Here is a 14039-nt window from a genome sequence, read left to right on the forward strand (position 1 = left end):
GTAGTTTTGGACTTGAAGAAGGATCTAATTTAAGGTAAGTATAGCATGGGATCTTCCTTGTTGTCCTATACACCTTTAATCATTTAATTCATGCTGCATGTGTCTACCTTGACTGCCACTAAGGATTTCCTAGTACTTTGTTACCCTGTACCTTTATACCTTTGGGTTATTGCATTGGGTAGTTTGATGCTAGTGCTCAACTACAATCATGATTTTGTAACTTGACTAATGGTATATGCAATAAACACTAAAAGATGCTTTTTAGCAACATGGAAATAGATGGCTGGAGTGTTTAGCTACTTTCTAAATGCTCTAGATTTCTCTCCCTAAGGACTTATCTGTAAGTGATCATCCGGGACTTACAGTATAGCTGTGAGGGCTATATGGCTCTGGCTTTAGCTCAGTATGAGGACCTTTTCTAGCTTGTTAGAGGTTACCTTTATGGCGCAAGAGGGGCTCCGGTTTGTATGATCTCGGCCTACCAAGAGGGTGCACTTTGGTTTCTTTGTATTTTGTTAGTCACTCCTTGGAGGGGGGTTCATGCTTACTGATGGGGAAACCTTAGCGGCCCTATCTTGTTAGACGAACCTTTGAAAGGCTTCATAGTAAACCCTGCCGACCTTCCTTAGAAGTGGGTCAAGAGATTAGCTACCTCAGGCGAAAGGTTAAATCACGACTCACAGTGAAAGTGTACAACTTCTGCAGAGTTTAAAACTGGTATATCAGCCATGCTCATGGCCACGAGCGGCCTTGGAACATTTACGGAATAGATGATCATTAATGGTTAATGATGATGAACACTAATGATAAAGATGCTCCCTAATGATTAATTGTTTATGCTATTCATTATTCATGTTTACCTGATCAGGTGTTTATATGGGCTTGAGATAAACTTGTTGCTACTCCTATGCTAAAATTGTGACCATTAAAAGCTAATCCCAGTTAAACCAGTGTCAGCCTTTTGAGCCTCATGAACCCCGTGTTATATTTGTTGAGTACGACATGTACTTACGCTTGCTTTATTTTTAACATATTTGGATAAAAATCCCGGATGGGTACCAGATTGCTAGAATTTGGAGGAATTAGGCTTGTGGTCAACCAGTCAATTGTCCCTATGGATTTGGAGTACTCGCCTGAAGATCAGAGTTGTTTTTCCGCTGTTTATACTCTGAGGTTATAATCTTTATACTAATATGCTATGCATTTAAGCATTGTCTTTTGATATTACCCTTATTTGTAGCTATATGTGAGATTTGATTTCTTGGGCTCACATATGGTGTGTATCTGGTTTTGTTCTTAAAATCGGATGCTACATTCACCAACATCATGATGTAGCTTGCCGGAGGAGAGCCGTTCTCCCCGGAATACCACATCCAGAGCGCCCCGACAACGCTCCTGTTTGATCTGCGCAACGCCGTAGAGACCATTGGCCACCTTGTGGCGTAGCGCACGCCCCCATCCCCTAAGAACGATGAGTTCTGGGGATGACCAAATACGTCGTGGAATCTTTCCACGACCTTCTCGTGGGAGAATCGGAGTCACCGACTCTGACTCTAGCAGGGAGCCATCACCCCTCGCGAGAATGTTTCATGGCAGGTACCCTCGAGGGATACATCAAAAGCAACCACAAGGGAGGGCTACCCTAATAGTACCTCAATGACGAGGTCGAGGGGGATGCAGGGGCCCTACCTCGCCTGCGGGTAGAGCAGCTGAGGGCGCGGCACCAAGAGCTCGAAGAAGCACGACTCCAGCTTGAGCGGGAACGCACGGAGCTCGAGCGAGAGATCGAGTGCCACGGAGACGGTGGGCGTGCATGCGCCATGGCCCGTGATGTGAACTAGAGGAGCATAGAGGATGACGAAGCCCTGCCACACTTCACCTGGGCAAGCCAAAACATCGCTGCCGCAATGGCCTTGCTCCAGGGGCTTCTGGAGCCCACGACACCGGAGGATCGTTGGGCCCATCGCTAGATTCGCACGCTACTCGAGCATGCAACAGCGCAATAGGCTGAGAGCTCGCTGTCCCAATGACGCAAGCTCAACGCCAGCCAGCACGCACCCACAGAGTGACCTGAGAGGGACGTGTCAGTCCACCAAGCATAGTGAGGCAGCAGGCCACGCGCGGTGGCCCCGGTGAATGAGCGTCTTGACATCCACCGTGATGCACGCAATACCCTGGATGCCCACAGGTGTGCTCGCTGTGATGATAGGGAGGAGGCTAGCCGAAGGTACCACTCTTGTTGTGGCAGACGCTACGATAGTGGCGAGGACCGAAGCCCAAGCCTCGACTTGCTAGGACCTCAGGCCTTTGGCTGACACATCCTCAATGCCGTCTTCCCACCGTGGTACCGACCACCGACCAACATCCTAAAATACTCTGGGGAAACAAACCCTGGACTATGGCTCGAGGATTATCGGCTTGCTTGCCAAGCCGATGGGGCGGATAGTGACAATTTCATTATCCACAACCTACCATTGTTCCTGGCCTATTCAACGCGAACGTGGTTCGAACATGTAACACCCTGGTGTTAAGCATGCATTTGGCATTGGCATTTCATGAACACAAGCATCATTGAGCATTCATGAGGATGAGCATGTCAAATTCTATCTTCACTACCTTGTTTATATCACTTGTGATGTCTCTTAAATTTATACCTAGGCTAGGGTTTACATGTGATTACTATGTGAAATGCTTGTGGGACCCTAGGAGTACCTTAAACATGTTTAGAATGTCACATGGAACAACTTTGGTATTCATGACTTGGACCAATTTGGCCTCTAAGTCATGATTATAGTGTAAGCTACCATTTTCAAGTTGCATGTTTGACCTAAGTTGAACTATATCCTAGAGACTTTGCATGGCTGTGTACCGTAAAGCAAAGTTGTATAACTCAACTAGAGTAACAACTTTTATTTTTGGGTCATGGTCTTATTGAGCTCCTAACTTGCTCTAAAATAGTGCATAAGTAGCAAGAAAATACTGTTCTAGCACTTGAAAATTTTCTAAGTCTGGGAGTGATTTATAGTTTCAATGTACCTGTGTTTGATGCGCTATAGTTTGTAAACTAGGATGATCTAGACCAAACTCATTTAAGTAAAGTTGGAGTACTCATGAAGCTCTACAACTTTGATTATTACGGTTTCCACTAAATCACGCTGGTTTGAGAGATAGAGAGTGAGGAAGGGGCGGTTTTAGTCGAACTGAAACGGCTCATGCCGATTCAGATTGGATCAGTTGTGGCCGACCGTCATCAGGCCACGCTCGCCATCTAGTGGCTGAACGCCAGCGTGGGCCCCACCAGTCTGGCCAAGGAGGGCTTCAACACCGCCACGACGCGCCCGTTTGCTCTCTCTCGCTCATTTCCTCTCCCTCGGTCGCTCTCGCAATCGCAAACGCGACGCCGAGCTTGCCATTATCGCCGCAAGCTTCACCACCGTGTAGCGCCGCCATCACCGCACCATTTTCCAATCGAGCATGCCAATAGCTCCACCTTGCTCCGCGCTACAATCTCCACCCCTTTGCCAAGCCCTTCAAGTCTAGGTATGGGCGCATTACCGTTTCCTCCACCGGTGGTCTCGCCGGAGTGCCGCTGAGCTCCAAGCTCGTCGTGGCCAACGCATGCTTGAGCCTTTTCATTCTTTGTCTCTCTCATCTTGTCACCATTGTATGTCATAGGAACTCATGCTGGTGACCATTTAGAGGCTACCGCCCTATCAGCGCCGGAACACGGCCGCGCATCGCCGTGCCATCGCTGCCGCCGTGGCATGCACGTGGCCAGAGCTCACCGCCTCCTCACTAGAACCCTAACCCACCCTAGATAGCTTCGTTAGGATTCCACAAAGCCGTAGCACACCTCACCGGAGCACATGATGGCCGGAGAACATCGGCGTACCGCCACGCTACCTTCGCCGTCCGCCATTGTCGCTGGCAAGCCATCTCCCGTGAACCCTAGGTCACGTCTTCACCACCAACCGACACGACTTGATGAGGGGAACATGTTGGTATCACCATCGTCGCCGGTGATCTCACCACTGGTGAGATAGGGCTGGCCGGAGCGCCTCCCCTGCCCCGGTATCACTGACCAGCGGGCCCCATTTGTCAGTCTCTATGTGTTCTTTGATTTCTTATTGTTTTCACTGATTTGAATGCATGTTTCAAAAATTCATAAGTAGAGTTGTAGATGTCCATTTTGGGTGAACCAAATTTTTTTGGATTTATAATGAAGTGTACTATTTAATAAAAATATGAAACCTACTGTTTGGGATGTTTTTCTAGGAGAATTAAATAGAGCTAGATAAGTGCTTTTAAATTGTTTTCAATCTTGTAAAATGCATAACTTGAGCTAGGAAAGTGATAAAATTGTGATTCAAATTTTTTTGATCTTGTGTTGACATTCTCTAGCTAATAAAAATAATAAACCTACAGTAAGCATACTTGTATTATGGTCTTCCTATTTAATCTTAAATAATTGCTAGTTTCAAGTAAAAATAAATGGGGTAAAAATACATAACTAATGATCATGAAATTTTTTACATAGTGTTATGGTGCTAGGATAAATGTAAGAAAAAATATAAAATCTGTTGTTTGACACTTTTCACTAGGCTAAACTATTTTTTGCTAAAATAAGCCTATGCACCTTGTTATTTTTGTAGAGATGGCTATATTTATCCAAATGACAGGAAATTTGTACAGTAGACTTTTGGGGTCATATGTAGGCTACTGTAATTTTCTGAGAATTTATTGTGTAATTTTGATATATTTTCCTTATTTCACCTTAGTGTCCAAATAAATTAATAAAGGCATTTAAATAATTTATTGGGCTTGACCATCATGTTTTCTAGAGTGTGTATGATGCCTATGAACTGTTGGTACCATTGGTTGTGCCCAAATTTGATTGCTTGTATGCAGTAAAATATTAATTGCTCTATAATTCAATTTAAGTGACTGTTTGGACAGTTTCGGTTGTTTAGTAAATTGCATGGGTAAGGTGATGTTTGCTGTGAATTTTGTCAATAACAAAGTTGTAGATAACTTATTTATCTTCCTTGTGTCAAATTTTTATGGCAATAGGCTAAATGGTTTGAGAGTTATAGCGGTTAGAATTTGGTCTCCCAATGTGCTTACTCTCTGGAAATTCTAGATAGATCTGGGAACTAGTCTTGTTTGACTAGAATAGATGTTGAATCAGCTTATGGTGATTAAATAAAAGTTTTAGGGAATTTCATAAGCTTTTCGAAAAGTCTAGGATCATAGGATTTGGAGGAGTAGAACTCTAGTTATGATTAAAACTTGTAGCTGCTGTGTTGTGGTCCAGAAATGGACTTAGTGTGGATTCTTAAAATTTCTAGAGAAGAGATATGCACCTACTCAGCAAATAAGAATTCAAATTTCTTATTATCCTAATGACCTAATATGATAGTCATCATTTAACCATGCACATTATCATGTCATGTCATCCATGGCCCTTCTTATGCATTCATGATTGTCACTTTTTGCATGTGCATGCAATAGGTAAGACGGAAGTCGGCGACCGTGAAGTGCCATCTTGATTACCATCTTGACGGCGAGTCGGTGACCATGAAGTGCATGGGATCGCCAAATGAGGTGAGTTCACTTCTTTTTTTGCCCACCTCTCCGACGGTCGTTTTCTCGCTGTGGTTGTGGCTGACTTGTATGCCCTCTAGTCCTGCCACATGGCAATGACTAGTCATCTATGACTAGCACAATTGTTAATTTTTCAGAGACACTATTGCCCAGACGGCCAAACACAACGTCTGTCCGAGCGCAGCTCCCTCGCCCGCGCCCATCCCGCTCTAGACGGAGCTCCCATGCCCACGCCCGATGCAGCTCCCTTGCCCACGCCCATCCTGCTCCCCATCTTGCCTGATGCGTCGTGCCCACACCCATCCCACCTGATCCACCATGACATCCCGTCTCCGTCGCTCCCGTGTCTGTGGCCTCCATCTTCACTACACCAGAGAGCCAAAGGAGTCAGACTTCTCTGTGTCACTGCACGGGCAGCACCATGGCCACCGAGGGCTTGGGCTTCCTCCACTCCTTCACTCAGATCTACTTTTGTAACACTCAGAAGAAAACAATTGCAACATAAGTCAAAAGATCAAAACATTTGAAACATACACTTCTAACGTAGTCATTACAACATATGCAAATTCTAGATAAAACACTTGTAAAATGCATCTGAAACAGATGAAATATTTTGAACAAACTCTTATAGCATACGTGTATAACCATTGCAATATTTGCAACATCTGAATCTACCTTTGCAACATCGATATAAAACACTTGCAACATACCTCTGAAAATACCTGGAACATATGTTTGCAACACGCGTTTTTAGTGCAACATGGCGCGTGTGGCGCAACGAATTGACGCGGTGAAGGCGCTTGACACGGTGGAGGCAGCCATGATAGGTGGATGGAGGTGCCCTAGTGCGGTGAAGTCGGCTGCGGCAGGTGGATATGGAGTGGTCCGATGGGCGGAACGAGTCCGCATAGCACGGTGGAGCCGGCTAATCCGAGAGGGCGGGGGCGGGCGGCGTGGGCAGATGGGCGGCACGGCAAATCCGAACTTTTTAGTGGCTTATAGGTAACGACCATCTTTTCTAATGGTACACAGGTAAAACTCTCAAAAAATTCCGATCCCATGCACTTCACGGTTGACGGTCACCGTCAAGATCGCGCTTCTAATGCTACACCCGACGCCTCTTGACAGGCTGCATGGTTCGTCCGCTGCGCCGCTGCGGGAAGGTGGTGGGAGGTCAAAGTAGTATTCCGGGTGTCTGACACCAACCATGAGTGGATGCTCGGGAGCTGTTTGATAGAATGCCTGAATGGATAGGCGACCGGCCACTTCCGGATGCTGACGGAGAAGGCTGCTATAGCACACGCCAAGAGCCAAGGATAAGAGCCTGTTCGTTTGGCTGTGGCTTGTCGTAAACGATCGTAAATTTCTAGCCGGAACAATATTTTTCTCTCACACAAACCAGCCAGCAGTACTTCTTCACGAACCAGCAACGAAATGAACTAGCCAACCGAACAGGCTGAAGATGCGGCTGTTCCGGACTCCACCAAGGTATTTGTCCATTCCACGCCTGCTTCGTTTCTTTCTTGCTTGGCGGGCACGACTGTGCCTTGTTGTTATACTACTAGTAACTACCAACTGTTATCTTATCTAGTTATGAGGATCCTAGTCTTTCTTTTTTCCCACTACTCACATGATAATTGAGCAAGCTTGGATGTAAAGATGCTCTAGTATTGGAGAGAATTCCTTATTTGACACCGGGAAAATGAGTCGTTCCTTTGTTGGCCCTGAAATTTTCTTCGTTCCCTATTTGACACTCACTTCAACTTTTATCCCTAATTTGACACTACCGTCAAATCCATTAGCTAACGGTGTTAATTGGCTGTTAAAAAGATGTTTTTGCCCCTAGACGCATGCAGACGCTGGCGCTGGCGCCATGCATGCATCGGGCGTTGGGCGCATGCAAGCAGCGCATGCAGAGGCGCTGTTGCATGCATGCATCGCTGGCTGGCTGGTCGTTTTTTGCAGCTGGGCGCATGTATCAGAGGCGGGCGCATGTTTTTTTTCTCTCAAATTTGCTTCGCCGCTTTTTTTTATTTTCTTTTTTTTGCTGGTGGCTAGTTTGCAGAAGCTGGCAAGCCGTTTTTTCTTTTTTTTCAACATGATACAGCATCATTTTAACACATTTATACAACATTTATTTTAACATTTATACAGCATGATAATGACACATGATATAGCAAGTTCACAGACCGGCACCATATTAAGTTCAAAAATATAACGGTTCACATATACATGCAAGTTCATAGGAGTTCAAATTCACATGCAGTTCATAGGAGTTCAAATTCACATGCAAGTTGGCAAGCAGTTTTCTCCTCAAAGTTGAACTGAACTTAAGAAAAGCCAGTAATAGAAGTTTGATCCCTAAGATCAAAGAACAAATTTGTCCATTACACCTTGGCCTGATTCAAACTGGAAGCCATTCAAAATTTGAGCCAAAGTTGGCCAAAACTCTGAAAATCGGCAAACTTGAAAATTTTCTCTCTGAATGAACGCGTTCCCACAAACTTTGGGGCTCCATATTTTCAAATCCGTTTAGATTTTGGGCAAAATCCATTTGTAAGATTTAAACCTGGATGTTAGGGCTACAAGTTTTATAAAGGTAGAATTTGAAGCGCAGTTCAAAATTTTGAAGTTAAACGTGCTCAAACCCGGCCCTGTTAACCGGCCGTTCACCTGCCTCGCGTGCACCGCGCCCAAGGAGCACCGTGCCGCGAACGCCCCCCCCCCGCGTGGCTCTCGCCCACCGGCGACTCGCCGGCGGCCAACCGGCGGCCGCGACAAGACAAGTCGAGCCGCGACCGCCCTATCCCCCAGCGCGCTTATCCCGCTCCCTGACACTGCTATCCCCGTCGCCCAACCGGCACCCGCGCCCTCCGCTCCCGGCGCGCCATGCTCCACCGCCCCGGCTGAGCCGCCTCCGCCATTGCACCACTCGACCATGACCGCATGAGCGCCTCGCTCCGCCAACCGGCTCCCCCGACAAACCCGCGCTGGCCCGCCACAAATCATCTCCGCCAAATGCCCACAAGATCTCCCCCAGGAGCTCGCGCTCGTCGCCAATGGCGTCCGCCACCTATCCCCACACGCCAGTAGCACCCCGGCTCCTCTCCGGTCCGACCGAGCAGCGCCCAAGCCCCGCCTCGCCTCACCGCGCTCTGTGCCGCCTAACAGACGTCAATGTGCCGCCTAAGCTCGTTCCTCCCCCGCGCCATAGCCTCCGCCGCACTCTGCTCCAAGCACCGCCGAGCTGCCCGCCGTGGAGCCCCTGTCTCCGCCCCACGAAACCTCGCGCCGTCACTCGCCTTAGCTCCGCAACATCGCCGCACAGCTCCCGCACCCGCTTGTTGCCATCTCACCCCGCCGGGGGGGGGGGGGGGGGGCTCGCCGTAGCCATCTCGCCTCGCCCGAGGGAGCCGACGGCCGGCCGCCGCCTCAATCTGCTGTGCCGGTTTTGTCTAGGGTTGGAGCAGAGATGCACTGGAGAGAAAATGAGAAGGAACGGGAGACCTGAGAGAGAAGAGAAACGGGAGAGGAAGGAGGGCAATTTGGACTCAAAAGATATTATCTGACAGCGTGGCCCATGGTTACTAACGGGAGAAGCTATAACAGAACGGACGGTAGTGTCAAATTAGGGATGAAAGTTGAAGTGAGTGTCAAATAGGGAACGAAGAAAATTTCAGGGCCAACAAAGGAACGACTTATTTTCCGAGTGTCAAATAAGGAAGTCTCTCCTAGTATTGCCCATGTATGAACAAGGGTTAAAGAATTAAACTTATGCAGAATTCGTCCCACCAGCACTCCAGCAGGCAACATTTTGAGGTGTAATGCAAACACCATAGATTATATATGACAGAAACGAAATCGAAAAAATTAGCTCTGTAGGTAAGAAAGGATATATTGGCAACACAAATTCAAATGTTTAAAAGCAGCACTGCCACTATGCAATGTGTTGCACTTTGGAAGCCCATTTATGTCGAACTAGTTAGCCAATTGCAATGCATTACCACACAGTAAAAAGCTTAAAAATACATCATAAGTTTAGAACATTGATACATAGAATTGTCAAGCCTCTGCTTGTACTAGAAAGCTTCTTAAATCTTGTCGCCATCAGATAACTCACTAGGTTTCCATGTGGATATTGCATTCAGTATCCTTCCCTTCCATCCCAGTAGTAGCCATTGATCATCTTCGTTGATAACATAATCTTTGTGATATTTTCCCACCATTTCTCTTATTACTTTCACAATGTCTGGATTCAGTGGGAGCTGCTCAAGGCCAGCATTCAGGTTTCTTGACTTCCATTTCTTATAATTCTCTGGCCTCTCAATCCTTTCGGATCCTTCACATGCGATGACATTGAGAAGTTGGCACTGAAAGATGCCCCTCTCTATGAACATTCTTGTCTCATTATCTCGTGGAACAGTTTTATCAAAGATATCAAATAATGCAGAGTAGTAGTACATGACTTCTTTAAAACGTGTTAAAAAGAAGGGTGTACCGTATGATCCGTTCACTACTCCATGCACAAAAACTTTTGGCTTCATCATTCTAATGGTATTAAGAACCCTATTCCTTGCGCTGTTTATGGATAGTGTCTCATCTCCCAGATTCTTCATTCGGTCTATGCAGTTGACTATCAGCACATCGTCTTCCTCAATGTTGAGATCTTCTATACATATGGTTTCCCACTTTGATGTTATTGCTTGATATTCAAAAGGCACATTGAACATGCTAGCATAATCAGCTAATCGCTGTCCCGTGTTCTGCTTATTCATTTGATTTGGTCGAAATCCTTGCTTTGGTAGCTCAATACCTGTGATCCAAACCTTAGGTGGCCCATCTTCCCTCTTTGCGAGTTGCTCAAACAGTGATGGCCATTGAAAACCAAAGCAAATGCCAAAATCGATAATGTGCACCTTAGATTTTCCCTTCGAGACATCAAGGATTGTCTTATTTGAGAAATAAAATGATGCCCTCAGTAAAGGATTTACCGCTAAAGACAACTGGAATACCTTTAAAATGCCCATAGGATTGATGACTTTAGTGACCAAGTTGCGATACAGATGACTCCCAGTTCCAGCTAATCGCGCCTCAAGGCAGTCCACTAGACAAAATGCTAGCCTCTGGGTATCATCCCCAGTTATTGAGGAATGTTGCCTTATTATGTTCAGCATGTCATTTGCTAAGGTATGGTTATTCACAGATACTGCTTGTGCACAATGGATAAGAATGGTTATTAGATCCACCACCTCTTTCTTCTGTTGATTCTTTCCTCCTGTCTTCCGCCGAGATGATGTTCTTCCTTGTTCATTCTGTGAATGTCCGGTTGATTTGTTTGTTACCATTTCTTGCAAAACAATAGCTTCATCCGTAGGTTTATGCTCAGAGAAGAGTAGAACCCTGTCAAACACCTCATCTCGGGTTGGCCCATTGAATGAAAAGGCAACCTGCTTGCTACTCCTTGCTTCTAACAAATAAGAATCTTCAGTACGCGAGTAATATCCACTGTGAACCTCAGATGATGCATGCTTGCTCGTATCTGCAGCATTTACCTGAAGTGACTGATTATCTCGCCTACGCTTTTCAGCTATTGAGAGGCCATCAATTTTCACACCAAGCTCCATGTTTCGTGTACCATCAGTGGAACGTTTTGTCTCTTTGACTATGTCAGACAAACTCCATGGAGCTTCGAAAGCTTGCAAGTTGTGATTAGAATGATTATTACTCGAGTCAATAGCAACAGAGCAGCTACTGCATGACAACCCGGAAGACTTGTTGATGCTGTCATCGAGGTTATTCAGATGACCACAGCTACAAAGTGATGGTGACTCAGGATAAGCTGGATTGTTTTGTCCAAGAATTCTATAGAAAGGCTCTTCCATAGCTCTAAGGGCGTGCTCTCCATGATGTAATTTTACCTTGTCGTCATTGTCCTCGTCCATCAACAGCTTGTTTAAGTAGTTGATGGTTATATCTGAGTTGATCCAACTGTTATTAGAAGAGTCTGCCACACTGGTGCCATACCAATCTGGTGCCGCATTGCTACTGAGGTCGCAGAACTGAGGGCCATCTGTTGCACTCGAATAGGAGGTGCTCGTTGTAATGTGGTCACTATCATTAAAAGTATTTGATACAGGAGGATGATGATGCATGGATCTTGGTTGGTCCAAAAATAACTCCAAATCATTTGACTCATTGGCTGGATCAACGAAGGCATATAACCCAGAAGTAGACGACATGTTGCTTTGGAAATCCTCAAAGTCAGAACTAGATTTGTCGCTGAACTCCATTGATGGGGTTCTTGATCCTTGCCAAAAGTCAGACAGTCCTTTGCAAGTCCCCTCAAGTTCCCTGTAAATAATGAACTTAATATGTCAAATGGAAACAGATAACAAACTATGTCATATATCCTTGTACTCTAGTTTTTTTTTAATTATCAGTACTGACTACTATAATTCGTTAATAATCTCTAGGAAGAGAAATTCTGAAAATATGCACTGTATCACATTAGTTACATACTTATATATAGTATATATATGATGCATGTAGACTATGGAGTATCAGTCTCCTAGCTAGTCAGAGCAGTTTGATTTTCAGGATTTTTTTTAGGAGTGTAAAAGGCCCAATCCAAGCACAAGAATTAGGTTGAAGAGAATGAGCTTGCTAAACCTTTTTTTCTAACCCACAAAAAAACTTTTTTTTCTCAGAAGGGTGTGTCTTCAAACTTTTGAGTTCAACAAGTAAATTAAACAAAGCTTTTTGTAAGAGTCCTCCTGGGAGGGGTGGTTAGGGAGCGGCGGCTAGGGCTGAGGGGGCTGTGGGCCTCGGGTTAGGGAGGAGGGTGGCTGCAGGGAGAGGAGGCGCAGGGAGAGAGGGGAGGGATAGGGAAAGCCTGAGGCTATTTCTTTCTTTACATGAGATGAGTACAATGGTCCTATATTTATAGTCCTGGATAGACTTGCATCTTAAGTAAACTACTATCAAATCCCATCTAATCTTATTTCCTAGATTGATCCTATTTCTGTTCTTTCCTATTTCTTTCCTTTATTCTAGATTCTCCAGGATATGGGCGGCGGCGGCATGGCGAGAGGCCGCCCCATCCCTTGGCCCGCCCCTCTTGTGGCACGGTTGGCCAGGGTGTGGCCGGCCTAGGCCCTTCCTGGTCCTGTGGCCCCTTCCCCTGGATCCTCCATTAGGCGTCTGACATCTCTCCCCCCTTCTCCAGACAACGCGTCCTCGCGCTGGATCACCGTCTAGTCGTTGATGTCATCAAGCTGAAGCTTGCTACCCCAAGGTATGTCCTCTATACGGATAAGGAGATGCCCAGAGTGTCGTGCATTTAATCAGCGTTGATGTCGTTGGCAGAGAACTCGAAGCAGTAATGGCAGGGCCGATGTAGCCAAAGATGTAGTAGTTGTAGGTTCCCGATCCTATTAATGGTCCATGGGCGTGGCGTGCTGTAGTGAGTGTGGCACCGGGAAGGATTCCGGTGAAGTGTAGCACCTGCATGACCCTTGGAGGCCATGGAAACATGTATACATGCCTTGCATCGACTTGTCCTGTTATGCACCTACACAATGCTGAAGTGACTGCTGACGGGGGTGTTGTAGTCAAGTGCTCCAGGGTACCGAAGAGGAGGTCGCCCGTGTTGTAGTCGGCTGTAGAGATGAGTGGGTGACCACGAGCGTGCTGCCTGTTGATGTAGATGTCCTCAATAGTGAGGAATTGTTGACCGTTGTTGTCGAAGAAGATGACCGTTGCTGACGATAGTATGTGGTGTGGCCAGTCTTCTATTAGAAGGATGCTCGATTGGAATGCCTGAGTTGTTGGTGTAGATGTTGCCAGGTGGAGGCCGACGCTAGAAGATGGGGGGGTCGTCGTCCCCAGAGATTCCAGCATGTCCTACAGCAAGGGAGAAGTCGCTGGTATGTAGTAGCGGCTGTTGTAGAAGATGATGTTGTGTTGGAGCGACCAAGCTGGGGCCGCTGCATGGACTTCAATGGTGGCGAAGATGATATGGAGTTCGCGCTCATCCGTGGCAGCCAGGTGGAGCTATGCGAGGATGGTGTGGTCGGCGGCCGACGGTGAGGCCCGTTCCCTCCTGCCTGGCGGGGCATTCCCTTCCTGCTGTGGCACGTAGTCAGAGTTGGCGTCGATGTCGGGGATGGCTCGTGTGGCGTTGGTGGTGGTAGGTGCGAGATGCCCCTCTGCACGTGCCAGAGCAATGGCCATCTCCATCTCTCGTTGGTGGTGTTGGGCGACTGTCGTCCAAAGTGCATCTTGTAGGCCAAAGGTGAAGAGGTTGATCTGATGAAGCTCGCTAGCGATGCCGACATGTAGCATGTACGCGGCGATGTTGTTGATGTAGTCGTCCACTATGACGGTGTGCTTGGGCGGTGCGAGGTCGTTGAGCGTGTCCTGGCAAATTGGCGGAC

The 14039-nt window shown here is 46.7% G+C and overlaps 1 protein-coding gene across 1 annotated transcript; it reads right to left on the minus strand.

The window, feature by feature from the left end:
- Positions 1-9695: 9695 nt before the first annotated feature.
- LOC136513362 (scarecrow-like protein 9) lies at positions 9696-13503 on the minus strand. Its single transcript, XM_066507363.1, has 2 exons — positions 13148-13503; positions 9696-11955 (listed from the first exon to the last, which is right to left on the minus strand). The coding sequence occupies exons 1-2, from the start codon at positions 13501-13503 to the stop codon at positions 9696-9698; spliced, it is 2616 nt and encodes an 871-aa protein (XP_066363460.1).
- Between the last annotated feature and the right edge of the window lie 536 nt (positions 13504-14039).

The sequence above is a fragment of the Miscanthus floridulus genome, chromosome 2, assembly GCF_019320115.1.
Source record: "Miscanthus floridulus cultivar M001 chromosome 2, ASM1932011v1, whole genome shotgun sequence".
Taxonomy (NCBI): Eukaryota; Viridiplantae; Streptophyta; class Magnoliopsida; order Poales; family Poaceae; genus Miscanthus; species Miscanthus floridulus.

Excerpts from the sequence above, each read along its gene's own strand:
- LOC136513362 (XM_066507363.1), bottom strand. The coding sequence starts at position 13,503 with ATGCTGGAATCTCTGGGGACGACGACCCCCCCATCTTCTAGCGTCGGC. Across the intron at positions 11,956-13,147 it reads ACAGGACAAGTCGATGCAAG|GGAACTTGAGGGGACTTGCA; the intron begins GCATGTATACAT and ends CATTATTTACAG.